Below are 23,339 nucleotides of genomic sequence, written 5' to 3' on the forward strand. Positions count from 1 at the left end.
GATGTGTTGTGTGTGTCTCTCTCTCTTTCTGTATCTCTCTAGTTCTCTCTCTCTCTCTCTCTCTCTGTGATATTTAACCAGGAAGTGCAGCACTATGTTGATAAGGCTGTCAGTAGTAGAGCCTCCACTTCTGTAGTGCCATGCGCTGCAACACAACAAACACAAGACTAAGAACGAACAAAAAACTCATGGACCCGTCTCTCGTTGACTGACTCGCTTGTGTTGTTTGTTGGATTTGTTTTGGATTATTTGGGCTCGCCATACAAACTATCAAAACGTACACGGACTCTCGTTGACTGACTCACTTGTGTTTTCGTTGTGTGTCCCACTATGCTTTCAAACACCCGCCCAACTCTACCTCTGATTGGCTTACCATGAAATTTTACTCAACCTCAGCCAATCGTCAGCATGTATGCGCTTCAATCATAGTAACGTGCCACATTTTTGGCAGTAGCGGTTAACGGCGTTATTAAGATTGGAAGAGTAATCCGTTAGATTACTCGTTACTGAAAAAAGTAACGCTGTTATTTATAACGCCGTTATTCCCATCACTGGTTACCACAGAGCGCCACAGGGCTTAAAGGGCCATTCATACTTCAGGCACGTGCACACATAGAGCCAAAAGGGTGCTCGAGCACCTGCCCTTTTGTGCCTCATAAAAAAGTGCCCTTTTTATGCCCTTTTTTTATTTATGGAGATGTATGGGCCTTTTAAGTCAGTGATAAAAGTGTCTTTCAAGGATAAGTGAGCTCCTGCACTGATTATTATAGTTCAATATTCAATATTTGATCACCAAAACCCCCCAAAAAGCATAAAAAGGGGGCCACCCCTTTTCCGCACACGCACAGGCCCAGTGCCCTTTTCAGCCTTTGAGCACCTGCCCCTATAAAGTCCTGTGCTCGTCGCTGCTTCAAAACAAGACCCGGTGAAAAGAACGTCTGCAGTGTCAGTGTTTTCAAATTCCTTCGGGGAAAAACGACAGCCAATGTTTTCAGCGGGTGACCTCCTCACACCTGCCAGTCACCAGGATGCAAGGCTCACCCAACTGGAGTCAAAGCCGGATCCTCTGCATGGGAAACAAGGAAGATATTGGGCATACAAGGTTTCAGACCAAGGGAGATATTAGGCTTACTGTGTTTCAGGCTGAGGGACATATTAGGCATACTATGTTTCAGGCCAAGGGAGATATTAGGCTTACTGTGTTTCAGGCCAGGACAGATATTGGGCTTACTGTGTTTCAGGCCAGGACAGATATTGGGCTTACTTTGTTTCACGGCTGCTCTGCTACACAAGCCTGTTGGTTCAGCTGTCACTCTGGTTCAAGGTCACTACAGTTCCTGAACTATGCCCATTTTCCCAGTGATTGAACAAACCCATAACTGCCAGACTCGCACGTCTCGATTAGACTGCTTGTGAATTCACCTCACGGAGCAAGTAGCTTACAGCTCAAAGAGAGTGGACCATGTCCTTCCCTTCCGACCACTAACGGATTTGCGAAATACTAATTCGGCATAAGGGTTTGCTAGCTATGTAAGCCCAGTATAAACTGCTTTATATGCCTTTTCGGCAAAACATGAGTAGTTATAGAGGGTTTTGTGAGGCACGAGTGCGGTTGGTTCTCTCTCTCTCTCTCTCTCTCTCTCTCTCTGTCTCTCTCTGTCTCTCTCTGTCTCTCTCTGTCTCTCTCTCTCTCTCTCTCCCAGAGTGACGGCTTTAACATTGGAGCTATTGTCCAGCAGAGCACTGGCATCACTCTTTTGACAGGCCAGCAGCTATGGTGGCCAAGCTGCCTAATTCCCTGTATCATCATCCCTGTCACGTCCCATTACTCCACTGCTGCCCACACAGTGAAGCCCCATGGCAGGGAGGGAATAGGAATGCTATCTATCTAACTGGCTAGCGCTCACAGAAAAGGGGGAGGAGGTGTTGGCACAACAACTTAACACGGTGCCATTTCAATGGAAATGGGAGGCAATGGTCTAGAACACAAAGCCAGTGGTTTTCAATTAGCTTAACTCTCTGCGACACTCATCCACTCTTAAGGCCTCTACGTGCTACAGCAACTTCAAAGCAACTGCAACAAAACATCAGCGCGATTTCAACGCGGTTGTTGCAGAGGGTCTTGTAGACTGTGTTGCGAGGATGTTGCGTACATCTCTCTCAAATCTAATCTGATGAACCTTGCGCTGATGTTGCGTAGCAGTGATTGGTTGGTTAGCGAATGGGGGCGGGGCTGTCATAGAATAATATTGGTCCCGCAGGGAGGCAGGAAGCGTATCCTCCATTGTTGTAGCCAGCAAGCTATGCTATCAATATTAGCTAAATAATTAGCGTCATAGCTGGCCTTTTTCTGAAAACCCAAGCACATATTGTTCCATAGCATACGCCTTCAGTTGATCATGACAAATCCTCTCTTACCTTGACGATTAAAAAGCCTCCATAATTTAGTAAATAAAGCTGTAGCCAGCCAGCTAGCATTGATGCTATACAAAATGCTATCCACATTAGCTACATAGCTAACCAACTAAATACAATGGTATCCTGAGGTAACGTTAAATACAACGTTTGCTAGTCGAAATGACTGGACACACAGGTACAACGCTAGCTGGCTGGCTACAACGAATTCTCACAAGCTGGCATCGTAAAATTTCAACACCAGGCCCATGGGAATACTATTTACTAAATTATGGAGGCTTTTTAATCGTCAAGGTAAGAGAGGATTTGTCATGATCAACTGAAAGCGTATGCTATGGAACAGTATGTGCTTGGCTACTTAGCTTATTTGGGTTTTCAGAAAAAGGCCTGCTATGTGTATTTATTAATTACAGTAGCCTCCCAGTGTTTAATAAAAACTTCTAGCCAGGACATATCTGGACATATAAGACATATGTATCATGTTTTTGTTGGCTGGGTTTGCATGCAGATTAAGGGAGATGTCAATCTGTTGTCGACGGTGCAGGGGCAGTACATTTAGCTGTAAAAGCCCGATCAAGCTCAATAGCTTCTGTAACACGAACGCAACTACTCTGTACAATGCCATTGTTGTTGTGATGTTGGCTGAGTTTGCACATGCGGGTTAAGGTAGAGGAGGGCTATCACGTCATCGGTTCAGGAAAATGCGCGTATAGGCTTGTAAAGACGGCGATGCAAGGGGGGCGTCTTCAGATTTTCCCACTCTGGGAACTGGTCTCAAAAAATTGCGTTTTCAGGCTCCCAGAACACAGTTCCGTGTGGATGAAAGGTGCATACGATAAAATACTTTGACTGATACGATGTCCAGACGAAAGCGATTTCGGTCGTATCAGTCAAAGTATTTTATCATAATAGCTTTCATCCACACGGAACTGCGTTCTGGGAGCCTGAAAACGCTATTTTGGGCAAATCTGAAGACGCCCCCCTTGGGTTGCCGTCTTTACAAGCCTATGCGCGTCTTTTCCTGAACCGATGACGCGATAGCTCACCTCTCCCTCAACCCGCATGTGCAAACTCAGCCAACATCACAACAAAAATGGCATCGTACAGAGTAGTTTCGTTCGTGTTACAGAAGCTATTGAGCTTGATCAGGCTTTTACAGCTAAATGTACTGCGCCTGTACGCCACCGTCGACAACAGATTGACATCTCCCTTAATCCGCATGTGCAAACCCAGCCAACAAAAAGTAAACATGATACATATGTCTTATATGTCCAGATATGTCCTGGCTAGAAGTGTTTATTAAACACCGGGAGGTTACTGTGATGAAATACACTATACGATACTAGCTAGAGATTAGCGTCACATAGCGGGCCTTTTTCTGAAAACCCAAGTAGTAGCCAAGCACATACTGTTCCATAGCATACGCCTTCAGTTCATGGATCATGACAAATCCTCTCTTACCTTGACAATTAAAAAGCCTCCATAATTTAGTAAATAGTATTCCCATGGCTAGTGTTGAGATTTACGATGCCAGCTGTAGCCAGCCAGCTAGCGTTGATGCTATTCAATGCTATCAACATTAGCTAAATAGCTAACCAACTAAATACAATAGACAAGTGGTATCCTGAGGTAACGTTAAATACAGACAACGTTTGCTAGTCGAAAGGACTGGACACAGGGACAAGTTAAACATCAATAAATTAATTTAAAACAGGTAGTTCGAGCTGCGCTGTCATGGCTATGACCGCACCATATTATATACGGCTTTGACACGCTCTCTCTCCTGCCGATTAAAATCCTCCTCATCGATTGCTTGTAGCTGCATTTTGCGCATGTGAGCCGTGGTCTCTCTCCTCTCCTTTGGAAAACTAGCGTGAGCTCAAAAGCACAGAACCGGACGGCGCTAGTGAAAACGACGATAACACTTCCGGTCGGGGGGTTTCAAAATAAAAGAGCGACGTCTAAAACAGGAAAGACATTTATTTTGTACATTTGTGCCATGCACTTATTTCTTGAGGCGATTTCGTTTTTACGGAAACGTTTTTTTAAATAAACTAAATGAAAACGAAAAAGATCAAAATCGTTTTCGTCTGGACATGGACTTAAAACTAATGCTAATCCAAGGATAATAGGAGTTAAGGACCCCCCACCGACCCCTTGCCCACTCAAGAGTGCGTTTTTAAGATTCGCTCAAAGTCAAACCCATTTTTCACCTGATGAATTGGGACATGGTGGTTTTTCTCTGGAGCGTTTAGTACTCTGCCATTACAGCCACAAACACAGCCATCCATCCAGCAGCTCCCTTGGTCTCCCATCTCCTCTCAGAACAGAGGCCACTCTGTCTGCCAGCGGCTTAGCCCCCCCAGACCTCTGCCTTCCCACAATGCCTCAGTACACGGCGTTCTCTCCCCGCTGGATGGGAGGTATTGCTCAATAGGTACTGTAGGAGACCATGCCGTTAGCATTTCTTTACCACCTCTCTCTGCTTCGCCACAGCGTTTGAAGGTCTCCACACGCAGTCAGACTATTTTTAATTGTTTTTTCTCCTCCGGCTGAATCACACAAAAAGCTTTCAAGCCTTCAAACTGAAGATCAATTATCAGCTTTCAAGCCTTCACACTGAAGATCAATTATCAGCTTTCCAAGACAATAAAACATCCCTTATGCCACACAAAGCTGTTGTCGCCCTGGGCTCCCCACTCCCCCTGTTGGAAAGCGCACCGAAGGCGGGTGTGAGACAAACACTCCTGTTGTAGGTAATCAAGTGCATTAGCAGAGTAATTTTTTTCTTTTTCCGCAGTAAATGAGAACAATATGAAGACACATATTCAGATATACAAAATAGTGATACATTTAACTAATAAATACAGTCCTGCAGATATTGTCCGGCGAGCCAAGGCTGAACTCCCCCTGGCGAGCCTTTTTAATTTGCCTGGCACAGATGGCGCTCTGACAGGGCACCTTATTCGGAGTGAAAACTGTCAACTGGCACAGCGAGGGAGGAAAACAGAACAGGCCTTTCGCCTCCAATCTGGGCAGCCACTCTGCAGTATGCTAACATCATGGCTGGCTTATTAGTGTCCAGGCCAATAGCAGAATGCTGCATACCAGACAAGGGCAAGTACTAATGGAGAGATAAGAGTGCGCTTATGATGTGAAGCGTGTCATAAGAATGAATATTTATTTTTATATTACTTTTGATAATACAAGAGAAAGAAAATATATATATATATAAAAAGTGTGTTTTTTGGCAAATGCTGAACATGATTCTAAACACGGCCCATTTTCCTTTTAGCCAGTTCTCTTCCAGGTGACACAGCAGTCGCCTGTGAAATGGCTGGGGTGAAGTAGTGGAAAAGAGAGCTGTGCAAAATGGCATTAACCCCAGCAGCTAGCCGTATCTATTTCCCCCTATCTGTGAAAGCGTTTAGCAGGGCGGACCATCACGGAGGATTTTTCAACCATGCAAGGAGTTGATCCGCCCAGGAAGAGTCATTGATGGACAGCCAGCTGGACCAATGCCATGCGGCAATAGTGTGAAATAGGTTGCAGCGCGAGGGGGAAGAAGATTCCTCAGTGGTTCAGCGATGAAACAAAAAGGCTGCCAAGTTTGGAAACTTTGAACGTCTGCATCTTATGCAAATCATGACCATATTGGGCATATTTTCGCCCCAAGCACTCACATTTGCTCAAAATAGTTTGTATCTGTACGGCAGTCCCTGCAGGATTTCACCGTGATTATTAGAACCCCAAATGCCCCCATTTCTCAGCAGGTTTTACTTGTGAAGGTTTTATTGTTATGTTAATGAAAGTAAAATGTTAAGCAAAAAGGTCGCCTGCGTTAAAGATGGCAGGTCAAGAAGTTATGATCTGCGTTTTACGACCTGCTCTCATAAAATTGGGAGGATTTGTGAAAATTGATGGCCCTGAATTTTTTTTGAATGGTGCAAGGTATTTCTCTGTGGTTAAAGAATGGCAATAGGTCAACATTGAATCCCTGCCTGACTATTTGTGGAGCATAGTTGATTTGTTGCAATCGTGGAATTGCAATTTCCTGAAGGGACTGATTATGGGCATTAAACAGCAGGTGAAAGTGACTCTAAAGCTGTAAATCATTCTGCATGTATGGAGAGATGAGCTGCTTCAACAGGTTTATAGGCTGCACGAGTGAAGTTCTGCTCAGTGCATTCATCATATTCCTCATTGTCGCCAAGAAGGACTGTATAATTAGCAGATGACTGATGTGACAGTAATCTTTTTTTCCATACAGGATCTTTGTTCTCTCTCTTTCTGAGGCCTTTTGCTATGGAACGGTTTTATATTCCAGGATGTTTTTAGTTTCACTAACCGCTCACTTTGTTGCCCCCTCCTTCCCCCTTCGCTACAACCACAGGCAAGACCACACCCACAAGTGCCAGCACAACCTATCAGGGGGCAGCATTCCCAAAGGAGGCAGGTGACTCTGAAAGAGGTACAGGTCCTGATGGCCCTCCCCCAGAGGGGGAACAGGGGTCACCTGACTCGGAGCCAATCATTGTGGAGATGGAGGGTAAGGGGGCGGGGTTTCTGTCTTGATTGACTTCTGACCTGCGGGGGATTGCACTGCTGGGCCCTGGACGCTTCACTGTCGACTTCTAACCAGGCTGACTACTAACGCTCTGCACCCGGCTTCTAATGGTATCTCACTGTGGTAGATTAGAACACTGAACCTTTTTAGCATGCAAATACCCCCATATGAATACAGATAACCACCTATACTGGCTGCACTGGGTATCCATAGTGATGGATCATTTCTCTGTGTCCACAGCCACAGTTTTCAATAAGTACCTTTTTGTCCATTTTCAGTCATCAATAGCAAGAGGGTGGGGGCGGGAGGGGGGCTGAACCACGGTGTTGTTGACATGAGGTTCCCTGTTAATTAAGTTATATGGAAGTAGGCATGCAAAAAAATAACTACAAATGTTCCTCCAGTGAAATATCACTTTACGTACTTCACAAACACTTAACTCTCTCCAAATATAGCAACCTATTTGTAACGAGCACTAAGCATAGCTAATCGGTTTTAACCATACACCTCATTAGTTTCACTTAATCTCTAATGTGATGTGACAGGATTGATAATTGCCTACTCAGCTTTACTTAATGATTCCACTGAATTAAAACACTGTGTGGCAACTAGGCAGAGAGAGTGTTGCATGATAAAGCATTTGATCACAGACCCTGCAGAAGTGTTCACTAAACACAAGGTGATGGGAATAAAGACGGGGGAGCAGCTTTACAAAGAGCTCCGACTCTCAGTCAGACGGCCATGAGCCAGGAAGATGGAATCACTTCAATAGATATTGCATTTAAGTCCTCAAATCAAATCCGGCCTCCGAGTCCAAACAGAACTACCCCACTCTTATTTAGCTTGTTGACGCACACGCTCTACACAACACGCAACATGACCCTAACTAACACCTCTCCATTCCTCCAAACAACACGAACCACACACTCTTAACTCGTCTTCTCGCGCTGTCTGACTTCACCACCAGCCGTGGCGAATGTGCATTCCCATATTGCTCCCCAGGAAATCCCTAGCGGAGCCCTAAACATTCCGTTACGACCTGGAGACAAAACTCTACAGGTTCTTTTCTTCTGAGCCCTCTCCTCGCCTGGCTTCCGCCGGTACGACATCAGGAGCCCATAAATCTGGAGCCAGTGAGAGAGGCTTCCATTCAGGCCCACGAGTCTCCGGCTGCAATGATGAGCCACTCAAGCTAGAATGAGAAAAGCCTATAACAAATAAATAACCCGGAGGAAGTCAAGTCGGAAGGGAGGGTGTGGGCGTGTGGGGGGGGTAATAGAAATTCAAGCAACGCAATCTGTTTCAGCTGGTGTCGGCGGTGCTGCCGGTTCAGTCACCCAGAGCAGAGCAGACGGGTTAATGAGGCCAGGGAGGAACTGCTGTGGAAGTAACGGCATCGCAGTTCAAGGAGGGCCTCCGCTCGTTCTCGCTCACTCGGCATCTCACTCTCTGCTTGACATGGCTACAAGCACTACAGCAGAGGTAGCAGCCGTGCATGTTAACAATCAGCAACAGTGGTCCCTACGGCTGTTGTACCCGATCTCAAGTCCTATTTTCAGGAGATTCCTTAATCTGATGTCCCAGCAACAAACCAATGCAACCTTAAATATTTAAGCCTACGTACTACGTATAAAAGCACACGCGCCCTCTTAAACTCAACCAAATTCGTGTTTCCATTTTCGGTAGCCAAGGGCCAAGCGGATAAAAACACGAGGTGAAAGATCCCCTTGGATGGCGGTCGGTTGTGATGTATTATGTAAATACGTGGGCTTAGTAAAGGGCCAGTGCAAGAACCTGTTGACACCCCGCTGTTTAGAAAAATGCCGGCAGTCAGGTTGGACTAAAGCTATTCCTGTCAGGAGAGAACGCCCACCTTCTCATTGTGTAGAAACACAGAGACCCAATGTGTCAGCGAAAGCCGCGTTGACACCCTATTCTAGCCCTCCCTGAGGATTGTTTTCCCTCCCTCTCTCTCTCTCCTCCCTCCCTCTCTCTCTCCCCCCCTCTCTCTCTCTTTCCCCCTCTACCTTCTATTGTGGATTGACCTTTTTCCAGACTCTTCTACAGATTTAAAGAACCTGTGTGGGACAGGTACAACAGAGGGGGGGGGCTAATTTAGCTGACAAGCACAGGGAAAAGACTATATAATAGAAGGAAGTGGAGGCTTTCTGAAACTCATTAAAAAGACGAGGTGAACTCACTCTGAACCTCCTTCATGAAGAAGGTTCTGGTGTCATGCGCGGGGCGACACCAGGGGCACCTCACTCAGTTATTTATACAGTACTTCTGAAGATCATGGCAACAGATGCCACTCGCTTGCATTGTTTCCCATCCAGGCATTGAAGTGTTTGATTTATTTGCACATACTGTAATTAAAACAACGGGAATACAGTATGTGGGATTAAAGGAGGGTGTGTGCAGGAAGAGTCAAGATAACCCAAAAGGTAACCACACTGACGATACTAGCCAGGGGAAATAAACGGCAACAAACGAGCAACGGTGAAACAACGCTGCCCTTCCTCACATCATCTCCTCTCCCCTGGTCGCGCCATTAATTGTTGTAGTCATTTCAGGACGTTCTCAAGGGCACGTTACGGTTGCCATGCAGCGCGCAGGACCGTGCCCTATCACAACTACACATGTTGCACAGATTACAGTCGCTCATGCAACAGCCAATGTTGTGTCACTTAGTCATAGGCATGTCGTCACAGCACTTTTTCCCTTAGTTCATCCGCACGGCTCGCTAGCACTTTACGACAATTGCGAGTGACATCATGTTTTACTATAGAAGGCACTCTGTAATTCCCCGTACTGCTCCCCAAGAGTCATAACGCCTACGGATTACTTCACTTTCCACAAGCAGCTATTTCAACCCTGTGCTGCACTAGGTACCAAAGATACAATTTTGGTATAGTCCGATTTTTTGTCTACACTACAGAACACTATTTTAAATAGGATGAGAGATTCCAAGGTTTCAGAATATGTGCCATCATGCTATCTTAAAGGAACTATCTTATAAATTGCCTTTTCCAGTGTTTAGCATTGTTTTCTAGCAATGTGGGGTTGTATCAACACTATCTATGTCGCAAATTAAATTTTTTGCGCATTGCTGCAGTTCAGATGAGACAAGGTCCTCCCCCACTGAACCAAGCCATTCTAATTTGACTGGTTCGCTGACGTGAATTAGGCACTGATCTGCATATCTCAGCCCCTGGTTGTAGCCACCACCCACAATCAACAATTCGCTCAATAACGGAGCTAGTGGAAATAATGCGAAAGCGGTTTTAGACAGACAAACACTTGCACTTCCCTCTCTATCTGTCTCTCCCTCTCTCTTTCTCCCTCTCTCTCTCGCTCGCTCATTCTCTCTCTCTCTCTCTCGCTCTCTCTGTATCAGCACTCGCGTCACATCAACCTGTTGCAAAATATATTCTTATTCCGATCCGTGCAATAATATTCACGTGGGTATATATTATCATTTGAAACAAGTTACCAATGCATTGTCCCGTGGGATTATGCCCCCCTCCTTCTCTATCTCTCTCTCCAGTCCAGCCAAAAACAGCTTGGAATCTTGAATGGTAGAAAATGCTGCTCTACAGAACTTGATTAGAAATAAAATTTAAATTTTTATTTTTTTTACCTTACAGATGTGTTCCATAGTCTCGCAGGAATTGTGTAAAATTGCCCAAATAGTGAAAGAAATAGTAAGATAGTTCCCCTTTAACAAGAAAATACACAAGGTAATGTATGATAATAGACTTCAAACATCTTGATTATTTAGTGATTTGCATAACAGGAAGGCGTCTCGGGTATGAATATCTTGCTCACTGCAGATGTGCTGAAAGCTCAAGACGAAGCGTGGGAATCGCATGATGACGAATAATGCGCATGACATTGATTTTAGGATACAGATAAAATAGGATTTCTCACCTTTTGAATCTCAATTATATAGAATAGAAATGGTGAAGTTCAACAGAAACAAATGACAAATACGAGGAGGATACAGGGTGTTGGTCAACACCAGCAGTGTGTTTGTCACAGTGATCCACGATGCCCTGCAGTGTCCTACCATGCAGTCCTCCTTCCACTCCTTAGACCTAACCCCCTGTCCCCTTCCTTCCGTCTCCTTGACCTCTGGGGATAGCACTTCTCACCCCTAGCTGCCTCTTGTTTTTCGGTTTGGACTAACCCTTTTAGCCGTACCTGCCTCCTCTTTTGAATTCCTTACCCTCTGTACCCCTTTTCGACCCTGATCCCTTCTTCCGGTTTCAGCGCCTCTCTACTGAAACTGGCCCCGGGTGTACGTCAGTGGCCACGACCCTTAAACAGACGGTTCACTCCACAAGTAATAAGCGTCAGATGGTAATTGTCATTGTACCATAGATCTTGATACAAGGTCAAGTTATTTTGTTTGGCGTGTCCGGGCTAAATTCAAGAGCATCCGGAGGAAAGCATGCACCGATTTCCTCGCCGCATATTCATATCCTGGTACCTCTCGCGGTATGAAGCTATGTTACTATATAAATAATGCTTTCTTGAGGTATGACAGCATCTGACATCACTTAGGATTTAGATTGTGGATTGTCTCTTTAAGCTGGTCGGTAAAGCAGAGGTCCTTCCACAGCTGCCGTTTCCTACAGTATATCTAGGCAACAGCGTCACTGGTGTGAAGTTAGCGGTGGAACACATCTGCTTTACCAGCCACTGATGATGGTGAATGCCTCCGCTCATTTTTATTGCTGCATGTAAAAGGTACAACATAATGCATGTGTTGTGCCTGAGCTGTTAGCCTGTTAGCCTGTGATGAGGTTATGAGGCGGCGCTTAAGCTGGAGTGTGTTTTGTACCAGTGTTTAAAACAGAAAACGTGCTTTTTGTACCATGTTTGGATCAGAGCTCTTTTGGGGGGGGGGGGGGGCAGATATATTTTATTATTATTATTATTTTATGAATTATTTTGGATCAGAGCTATTTTTCTTTCTTTTTGTTGATCAGAGCTCTTCTTTTTTTGTGACCCCCAAAACCCACAGGGAAATCGATATCTCTAGCTGCCAGGTGCCACCAGGCTTGCACAACCTCACTGTTATTCAATCAGAATCATAATGAAACCTATCGATGCTCTGTATGCATCGACACTCTTGTAATGAAACGCAGTGTTCATTACCACTGCTTTTCATAGGAATGAATCCGCTACATTACAGCATATCATATTACCTCATGTGCATAAATCAAGCTGGATCCAATTGGTTGGGCACTGGGGTGGAATATTATGCAAATTTTTAATAACAAGTGTACATGATTGAATTCACTCACTTCCACCACCCTGCACTTGCACGCGTACGTACACTCATATGTGCACAGCATGCACATACACACAATTGTACTCTATTTGCTAACTATGTCAGGTATTTAAACTGTCAAATTACTAGAGTTCACAGGAACGAGATAAACATGCTTTTTTTCACCCAGATTTGAAAAAGAAAATAGTTCATTATTTTCCCTCTCAGAAGTCCTGGGAGTTTTTCTCCAGTTAATGTTGCTTTTTCTGTTTGTCTTCTTTGTTGGTTGTTTTTGGTTACTTCTGAAGAAATCGCACTGTAGCATTAGTCAGGAGGTATTATGCTTGCTTTCGCGGCCCGGGGGCCATTTTGTCTCGTTGCTTTCTCATTGGGACAAATGGAGTAATAATGGAGCAATTACATCCTCTCCCAAGCTAGGAGAACAGGAAACTAATTAGGCTATTTTGAACTGTATGAACAAAAATAGAACACATACACTTGAGAAAAGACAACACATGGTGGAAACAAGTTCTGTACAAAATAGTTTATGAGTGAGTCTTCACCAGTGAGTCTTCACTGGTGTTGTGTTTCAATGCTTTTATTTTGAAATGTTTCAATACTTTTAAGTCCAGTTCAAGAATATCAAACCTTAAACTCCTTAAAGTAAAAAAGCATTAAAGCACTAAAGTAAAGTTTCAACATTAATATATCATTGTAAATTCAATGTCCATACCCTGGCAGGATTACCACAAAAACATGGGACCGACGAGAATGAAAGATAATTGACGCGACTGCGACAGGTCTTGTTGGTAGAGTTCTGCTGAACGGTGCAAAGAAAGCCTTTTACAAACAAAAGATAACTCTACATTCATGGTTAGAAGGGGCTATTTACCCCCTTGTAGCTTCTTCAAAACCAGTGGTGCAGTGGTGATTTCATAGGTGGTTGCACTGTTCTAATGACGGTGCGTGCACATGCTCCCGCGCATGTGCATAAATGTCCCCTCGCGAATAAAGACTATGCCTAATTGCCTCTAGGAATGGAATGTAACATTTCATTCACCGGTTTTGTGTTTAATGGTCCAACTGTAGTATTTGAACACACCTGACGACCTGAGCTATTGTTATGCAAAGTACTGTAGGTGGGTACTTGGCGCAGAGTCGAGTGGAACGCATTCTTGTGTGCACGCGTGTGCACATCCTCCTGCGCATGCTCCTGCTCAAAGAAGTTTGGTACGCCGTGCAACCCCGTCTCATGACCACTGCCTGTTCAAAACAAATCCCATGTGGGAAGCTGCCAGGGGGACGGGAACAAATGGCAATTTGCTGCAGCAGGATTATAGGAAATGTGGTTTCATCATGAGAAGTAGGCTACCATATTGTTTCGGCAATGATCGTAATTTATTTAACTAATTATACCAAGGTATCACAACTATTCTGACAGTGATGTATGATATATTATTGTTGAAAATTATCTGTTGTGGCGTTAAGTGTGTACATATTCTAAATTCCGTCAGTTGAAAGACACCCGAGATATCTCACAAAGGCCTTAATAGAGTACTTAATGGTTCACACCCAGACAGTAGGTGTCACCCCACAGTTGTAATTTGTTTTCTGACTTAACTTTATCACCTGCAGAAATAAGACTTCCCACGCACGCACACAAGCAACTAGATGCTCTCAACTTCGTCTCCCCACACAAACCCCATCTCCAATTAGCAAGGCGATGTTGTTGTATAGCCTCTGCTTGCTTACATAACCCCACCGTGCTTTCTATTTTTAACAATATGGATGTAATCACAAAAGTGTTTCTCTTCCTACAGTTTGCCGTGCGAGAAGCGCCAAGCCTCTTTTACACCATAACACAGCTGTTGCAAAGTGCCACGCAGACTTCACAACCCTGGCAGACTGACGATCTGTCACTCACCCTCAACACATCTCTCTCTCTCCCCCCTCTCTCCATCCACTCTTCCCCTATCCTCCCTCTTACAATCTGCTCTTTGCACATTATATCTCTTTCTTTCTCTTTCATCCTCCATTCTATTCCTTTGATGTTGCCCCTCTATCCCCCTGCAATCTTTGAGTCCTCTCTCGTTCAGCCCCCTCTCCCATCACCACCAAGGTTGACTTTTACCCCCTCATCTCTCTCTCTCTCTCTCTCTCTCTCATGCTTAGCTGTTTTCCCCTTATTACCTTCTCTCTCTCTCCCTCGCTGTCGTCCCTTCCCCACCGTTCTACCTTCGTCTCCACTCTTCTCACGCAGTCCCATCTGTCTGCTTACCTTTTTGGCAGACTTGAGTATCTCTATATTAAGCCTTCTGCGGAGCCGCGTCACATCGAATTGACACCGGAATATAACGTGACTACGTACGAGCGGAGACGTGCGCAGAAAATAAATTGTAGACATCAGAGAAGCTGCAAAGTGACTGTAAAGTATCTTTTAATTATCACTTTGAGGCGCCACCGTAGCTTCCAATAACGACAAAACCTGCCTTTTAGTAAAAACAAAAGCTCCATTTTCAGCGTTTGAGTTATCTGAACGTCTAAAATTAAACTAAAATAAACTATGAAATATTTTGTGCAGGCGTCTGCTCCAGTTCATGGTTCCAAAGAGGCAACATGGAGTCAGTGTCCAGTTGGCCTGCATGTAATGCTCCGCCCACGCGCCATCTAGCCGCTCGCCCGTCTGGCCCCATGATTCACTGGGTATTAATTTCACTGTGGGCCACGCCACCATATGTCACCCATACGCGGTGATTGAGTCGTCCCGGCCCGCTCCCCAAACATGTTGTGACAGGTTGAGCGTGGGGTCAGGATTTGTCTACCTCCCATGTGCATTCTGCCGTTCCCCACCTACCGTGGCACTTGACTCATCCTTCCTCGACCAGGTGGAGCCCTTCAACAAGTCTGCCCTCCCCCGATGGTGGGGGGTCATGGTCCAGGGGCATCAGATGAGTCACAGGTAGCCGTTGAGCCGCAGGGATAACAACAGGGTTGACGGCGCACAGCTATTCTCCTGTCGTGGTAAACGCTGCCTGGCCTGTGAGCCGTTTGCACCAAACACACAGGGTGTATCGCCACCACAGAGCTGACTGACAGCCTGGGTGATACAAGGCCACAGAAAAAAGAGGAGGGGCGCCAAGATTAAAAAGAAGTGTTATTAGCGGCTTATTGCAGAGTCACTTTGGATTGCTACTCCCTTTGTGATTACAATTATGATTTATGACTTTTTAATGTGGTCTTGAGCAGAGGCAAAAAAAAGAAACAAAAATTAAACACATGAGGATTTTTTATTTGAAGCTCTGTTGAAAATGTTATTGGAGGAGCCATGATAGTGTGCCATAGTATTTACTGTTGCATCTTTCTATGGCGATGTGTTGGCATAGGACCCCTCGTGGCTGGAGGCAATAACGCGTTTGAATGAGGTATCTAGCCTTTAACAGTAACTCTAAAACAAAGTCTGTTGATGGCAAATGGTGTGGAACAAGTTACATACTGTAGTAGCACCATGACCTACATATTAAAACTCCCATCAGATTCAGACACGGAGGGGGAGCACATCCATCATCATCACCACTAGAGATTAAAAAAAATATTTAAAAGACTTTGTTTGATGCTAATTTTTCTATATCTCCTACCATGATTCTGTCGAGAGGAAAGCTTTAATGATGACGAGAGGCGAAGGAGTTGTCTTCTCTTCCATCGTACATCTCCCAGTTAGCACAATGGCAGGTGCCTTTGAGGCTTATATGCTTGGTCTGACAACAAGTCAAGATTTCATTCTTTGTCGATTTGTAATGAGTTTCTGCTTCCTAGTCTTTCTCATAGAAATGTCCACCTCTTTACGCCATCTACTAATATTTGCCACCAATTGCATGCATAACAATCTCATTAACCTAGCCCTTGCACACACACACACATATACACAAACATACACATAGTTATACAAGTCACTAACTTTCCACTGTCTCAGGAGTAGATTTATAGATGCATAAATATAAATATATTATTCACACTTTTACTTCCTCACAAATTATGAGATGTCCAGTATGTGAATTTCAACCTATTGGTAAGATTGGCATTTTGTTGCACATTTGAATGCACCTGGCAGTGTTTCAAGTTTCAAGTTTCTTTAATAGTTGTCATACAGAAGTACAGAATACTTTTATACAAAATGCTTCTTACTGTTACGCTCCAGACTGTGCTAGACAAGATAAGTATGAAATAAAATAGTATAGCATGTAAAATAGAAGTAAAAATAGAGGTCACAGTGTTCAGTATAGACATATGTACAATGTTCGATGCAGAATAGAAGTAACTGAGTTACCATACAATATACAATATACTATGCAATGTACTAATATACAATACTATATAGTGCAGAGCAGAAATGGGATGAGGTACAATTTAGGTACAATTTACAGTAAGGTGTACGAGTTGTAGTGCAAATCCTTTACCAATAAATATAAAGTGTAAAGTGTGTTTAGGTGTTCTAAAGTGTGTAAAGTGGGTGCTGCAGTGAGTTGTTTGTTTAAAGTGAGTGTGTGCGTGTGGATGTGTGTGCTGTGTGCATTTGATGGTTGTTGCATAGTGTTTATTGTTCGTTGAGCAGCCTGATGGCCTGGGGATAGAAGCTTCTTCTGAGTCTTTCTGTGCTCGCCTTAAGACTCCGGTATCGCTTGCCTGACCGCAGCAGTTCAAAGAGGCAGTTGTTCGGGTGGCTGGAGTCCTTGATGATTCTCTTAGCCTTCCCCCTGCAGTGGCAACTCATATTGTCCTACTGTACATATAGATTATTTAGCTTACATTTTATGAGGGAGAGATCTTTTTATTTATTATTATTTTTACGGATGATTAGCCATTGATTTCATTCATGCAAGTGGATTTCCCTTGGCACAAATTGGTCATGTCTGGGTTAAGACAAGTAATTTAGGAGCAAAGACTGGAATATTAGACACTCCTTTTTAGAGACTCAATTATCCACATCTTCCCCTCTCCTCGGCCGCCATAGTCTGTGTCATCTTTAATATGTCATAAACCACCATTAAGGCTGAAATTGGCACAATTGTTTCCCATTATGATGCCTAAACGGAGCTTTCATTACCCGTTGAATTGAGATAATTAGGAACACCTGCACCCCCCACTACGCGCGCCCCCCCCCCCCCCCCCCCCCCCCCCCCACCTCCAGACTAATAATTTTCACCGAGACTGTCATTGAGGGGGCGGAGAAGGCCCTGACACCACAGATGGCAGCAGCCTTTTTCGCAAATGAGCTCGGATTATGAGAGGTGGCAGGTTTCACTCTTCTCGTCATTGCTGCCTCGCACGCCATTAGGCAAATAACAGTGCCAGGGTCAAATCATCCAAGGACGTTGCCACTGGTACGTGTGCGTCATCTAAATTACTTGAGTTTTTGGGGGCATGTACAAGTGACTGTCTCTTTAAGCGTCTTAGGGAAGTTCACAACCTCCATTTACGTTTTTGTCTGCTGAAGGTGCCACACTCAGCCGGTCCGGTAGACCTGCTATTTTTGGCTCCGTTCATCATGCCAGGTGCGCTCGCCACTGATCCGCACACTGGAAAAGCACAGGTCTGTGAAAGTGACATCAGGCTCCTGCCAGTGTTGCTCCCGTCAATATTTAACCCCCCCCCTCCCCCTCCCTGCTCATTTCAGAGTTGATTTCTCTCTGACTGGGGAGCTGCTGCCCTCTGTCACTCGTCCCCAAGTCTGAGAGAAGAGCGGAGAGCTCTTCATTGATCCATTAATGGAGGAAGGAAAGGAAAGAGCCTCAGTTCTCTGTCCATGCTGTGTCCTGCATGGTGACGCTTCTGTAAACACCTGTAAACAACCTGTCCATCCCAGCTGCTACTTGACCTACATTAGTTGTTTTCCTCTGACGCCTTTACTCAGGCTTCTTTACTCAGGCCTCTTTACTAAATGTATTTCCTTCTGCTCTGTTTCTTTGTCTTCTTTCCAAAGGTGTGAGGCGGCCTCCGGAGGTGGAGAAGACCAGCCACAGCGTCCACTACACACTCTTGATCGCCTGCGTGTTGGTGGCCTTTGTCCTGGGCGCCTTCCTCTCCGGCTTCCTCGTCTCCTGCTACTGCAACCATACGGGCCACAAGACCAAGAGGCTGGCCAAGGACCCGGAGGCCCCCATCCCTCACGCCCTGTCTCTCCGCAGCCTCGCCAAGCTTAACGGCCTCCTGGACAGTCAGAGCAAAGACGACAAACTGGAGGTGTCCTCTCCAAAGCTGTACAACTCCCTCTTCACTAGCAGCAAAGAGCATCAACCACCGAGAAGGAACGGACATCATGGGGTCACCATGGGAGACCTGGTCCACCCCCAGCACCTTCACCACTCCTCCGAGCTCTCTGGCCTGCCCACGCCAGACTCTACCCCAGAGCTGCCCATCAAGAGCATGAAGGCTTTCAAGAACCAGTGGGAGAAGAACCAGAACTGCAACAATGCCAAGGAGCCCAAGTCGCACAACATGGGCTCCAGGCCTAGCTCTGCCCTGCTCCACCAGCAGGTTTTCCCCTATTCCCACGGCCTATCTAACGGGCAAGCTCTGGTCGGAGGTCCCCTACATCTAGAGGAACGGAAGATCCACAATTCTGAGCGAATGCTATCCCAGCAGCTCTACCCATGCTATTCACAGAAGGTGATGGAGGTGACCTCGCTGGACGAGCTGCTGAAACACATACACGAGGCCAACGCCAGCAAGACCGCTCATCTCATGACGTCCCCCGGCCTGATGGCCAGTGGTGGAAGCCATCTTGCCTTTGCCAACCGCATCCAGGCGCAAATCCCAGAAACTGAATCGGCCCCTTACTACAGCTCCTCCACATTACCACGGGACAGCCTCACCCGCCGCATGGACGTGCCCCCGGACATCCCGCCACATCACCAGTCCACCCTGGAGAGGAGGCACTCTTCCCAGAGGCACTCGCTGATCGCCGCTGCCACTAAGATGTCCAACGGAGGAGGAGGCGGGATGATTCCCCGGCAGCACAGCTTCAGCCAACGGAATGGTGGGCCACACCATCCGCCGCCGCTCCTGGCTCGGATGAACTCCACCGGCAGCGCCTGCGAGGTCCACTACCCGCTCATCCCCAACGGGTACCTAACACGTCAGCACAGCTACACCGGTGACCAGCCAGAGGTCCTCCACCGGGGGGCCATCGTACGCCGGACCGCCTCGCTCAAGCCTGATGTCCCTCCCAAGCCCCTCTTCATACCGGCCACCTCCCCGGTCAACCCACAGGGAAAGTTCAACTACTGAGGAGACCAAAGTGGTGGACTACTGAACTAGAGGTGGAATCTCCAATGTTATATCTTCTCCTTCAAAGGGACTTCCTTTGAATAAATGTAGAGGGTGACAAGTTTGCAGACTTTCGTTGGAAGACACAGCTGATTTTGTGGCAGCCGCTGTGCCCCGAGATAAAACCTCAACCAAACTTACTTTTTCCCTCCTTTTTTTTTTTTGCAACAAATATCTTTATACCATATTGGTATTGCTCAGCTACTTGCTCATAGAACCATGAAGGACTCGGGTGGTGTAATGCCACTACTTTATATTAGGCTGCCAATGTCCTCAGTGTGGATTTACAATGCAACTTAGTTATTGGAAGCATTGGTGTTAAAGAAAAGACGGAAAGAAAGAAAAAGGAAAAAAAAGAACATTAAACATCATTCAACTTACATCAGGAGCCTCTTGACATGCTCACGAGTTGGGACTCTTGCTTTTGCTTAACCTTTCTGATGTAGTGTTGGCTACCAATCCCAACCCATAAACCCACCCCGAATGTGTTTATATTATGCATGTGTGTGTATATATATGTGTGTTTATATCCACACTGTATATGTATACATATACATATACATATGCAGTAACGGTAACTTGTGGTGAAAGTCAGCAGATTCCCCTAAAAGTAGTTATGTCTTTGCCTTACTATACTCCTTCATCTAGACATATCAAATGATTCCCCATAGGAAGCGCTGGCCACAGCACTGTTGGTAAGTGGAGGTTATGTACTAAATCATGCACTTCATTAAGAAATTCCATGGTCTATTCATTGGCTGAAAAAGAAATCCAACCAAACTCTGCAATACTAACTTGAGTAAGAAAACTAAAGCAGCTATAAAAAAAAAATCCCCAGGCAGATGCAAGGAAGTTAGTTCCCCAGTGGTTCAGTAGGATCCATAAAGGCTTGTTAGAGAATGTCAGCTGCTTCACAGCTTCAGTGGGTTCTACATGAACATGGAGATAAAGGTGCATCTTCAGACCCAAAGAGGACAATGAAACCGTGCCATCTGGGAAGTCGAAACTTAACATTGTATGGACTGCAATTATAATAATTATTAACTTTGTGGCTGTTGGTTGTAAATAAAGGAATAATTACTAGCCAAATTTTAAATGTATGTGTAAATGTGTGCCTTATTTAATATAGTGTGTTATATGGGGGGTGAGGGTAAATGCAAGGAGCTAAGATGCTACTCTGCTATAGTTGATGTTTCATTTTCTTTTTTATGGTCGTCAGTATATGTCATATCTATTGTATATTTGTATTTCTATTGAATTTTTTTTTTTTTTTACCGGAACTGTGATCCTACAGGGATTGAGGGTTGGGGGCTCAGCAGGTACCACAGCTTGAGGCTGCAGATTTGACCTTGGTTTTTTTTTTTTTTTTTTTTTTATGTCAGTTTCCACTGGGTTTCCACTAATCCTGATTGCCACTGTAATAATTGTTTTTCTGATTAATGTTACATAGGCTACACTTGGAGCACAGTTCCTCTTAACCAACCCCCTCGCCCGCCTCTTGTATGTCCCACATATCACCTGGTTTTAATAAGTAGCAGAAGAAGTCAGGTGATGGGAAGGTGTGGTAACTTTGAAAACCAGTAAGGAACTCTGATCAGACATGTTAAAGTAACCCCAAGATGTTCCTTGGGTCAATATTTGGGAGCATTTGGGGATGCGGTGCTGCCGGGAACATCTGCCAATGACTTTCCCCTGCGAGGATTGGGAAGCCGGTCGGCTCAGCCTCCAAAATAAACACTCCTTCAAAGCTCTCTACTGTTGCACTTTTTGGCAAAGTCAATTCAGACCAGTGTTGACTAGAACCACGTCAGTTGTTGTAGAACAGTTGTTGTAGAACAACAACACTACATAATTTACTCTCTGAAACTGGTATTGCTCCATATTTCCCCCGGAGCTCGTCTGACCCAACCCAAAGTTTTAGTTTTCACACTTGAGATAGAGTCCAGCAAACATGGGGATATTATAGTACAATTACAATGCAATGTCTGAACTAAAGAAACCAGTCACTTTTGATAGAACATGCAATATGTGCATTAAATACCATTACGGTTTCTTGAATAACACATCAAACTCTTGTTTCTGGTTGTGACCATGTTATTAGAGGAACTGTGGCAGCTACAGCTAACGGTAGCTGGCGAGTTTGTTTCAGTTTTGCTTGGAGATTGTAATGGAAAGGGAATGGTCTGTACTCTAAAGGCTCATCAGTATTTGAAGAGTGTAAATACATCTATCGGGCCGGGCTCTCATTGATTTCAGTATTATGTTCTTTTGTTGATTTTCAGGCTATAAATTTGGTCTCACAGAATTACCATTGTATGTCTCTTATATTAGAAATAAATTAAACTACAATGCAAGTGTGCCACTGACTGTGTCAAAAGTCTATTGGAAAGCATAAAAAAGACATTGTGTATTAAGTACAGTATATGATCAGTTTATCAGTAGGAAACATGGAAAGAGTGAATTTGTGTCAACACTGATGTTGTAATTTCAGGAGAGTGACTAGGTATTTAGCCGTAATCAATTTAACCGTAATAATTATACAAGGACAATAAATCATAATGTGTTGTCCTGATACAATTGTATTTTGTATTAGATAAACCTTGTGTTATATGGGGAAATCTTTTCCTTAAAATAGGTACAGCGCAAGAACACCCAATGCGTAGCGAGATTGACCTTTGTGCCAAAACCACCCTAATGAGGCGGCATTGATTAGTTTATGCAATTATCCTCCACACTATTAGATAATCATGACTGAAACATGTGCATGTTTATGTCTGTGTTGTCCCAAGTGTGTTGCGCAGGGGGGTGGGGCAGAGGTGTCAGTTGAGGTTTTAACCCAGGCTGATAATTGATGATTAGCCACCACAGCATAATTAGTGGCTCCAATAAACACTGAGTCAAAAGCCGTGGCCATGCAGCAGTGATGTGTTTACTGTAGCTTTTTCACACTGATGCACAAGGATGGATGATTAAAACAATGGCCATGGAAATAGTTTCCAGCTGAGATAATTATATACATCCCATATAAATGGAGAAGGATTGTGTTTGACGTGTCCATTTAGGTGGTTTTCCTAGTCCTATCCATCCACCATCATCAGCCGAAAACAGATATGGTCAACGATATATTGTGCATCCCAATTTGCAACTGTTCATGACAAGAGCCATGAAACAAAATGCAGAAGACCTATTGGAACCATGGGGCTAAAATAGCTTTGCCATAGTTTTGACTAGTTTTGTATGCAGTTCTCTTGACTGCCTAGTTTGATTCCATCAAGTCAATGAGAACAAACAATGGTTACAAATGTAACTCGTGGGCGCCCGAGTGGCAAACCACGTAATGCACTGCATCGCAACACTGCCGTGCCGGGTGCGTGTATCACTTCCGCAACGGATTTGATTTCCGGGGTTGGCCTGATTGGCCGCGACGGCCACGTGACACGCCGCGGCCCCGCCCCGCGGCAACGGCCGAGGTGGCAACGCCAGAGGCTGCTGTGTTTCACTTCCGCTTTCCCACTTCAACGCCGCAGCAGCATTGTCGCGCCTAGCACAGTCTCTAACAGTAACAGTAAGAAGCATTACTGTTGCTGAATTAAAAAATGAATAAGTTAAACGTGTCAATTCAGCAGTCAAAGTGTACTGTATAAATCTAACTTCATTAGACGGCCGACGTACGGCTCTCTTGTCCATTAATGGATATATAATGGATATTTTATTTATCTGCCACCGTGGTGTAATGGTTAGTCATCATACCTCTCA

The 23,339-nt window shown here is 44.8% G+C and overlaps 1 protein-coding gene across 2 annotated transcripts in view; it reads left to right on the forward strand.

The window, feature by feature from the left end:
* Positions 1–21,894, forward strand: part of sema6cb (semaphorin 6Cb) — a 264,346-nt gene extending 242,452 nt beyond the window's left edge. For both annotated transcript variants that reach the window (XM_084336359.1, XM_084336360.1), the window contains 2 exons: positions 6,809–6,964; positions 18,238–21,894. In XM_084336359.1, the coding sequence (XP_084192485.1) occupies positions 6,809–6,964; positions 18,238–19,544 (1,463 nt within the window). In that variant the 3' untranslated portion in view covers positions 19,545–21,894. The remainder of the gene's footprint in view (positions 1–6,808; positions 6,965–18,237) is intronic.
* The last annotated feature ends 1,445 nt before the right edge of the window (positions 21,895–23,339 follow it).

The sequence above is a fragment of the Notolepis coatsorum genome (assembly GCF_963971535.1).
Source record: "Notolepis coatsorum genome assembly, chromosome: 19".
In the NCBI taxonomy this organism is placed as follows: domain Eukaryota; kingdom Metazoa; phylum Chordata; class Actinopteri; order Aulopiformes; family Paralepididae; genus Notolepis; species Notolepis coatsorum.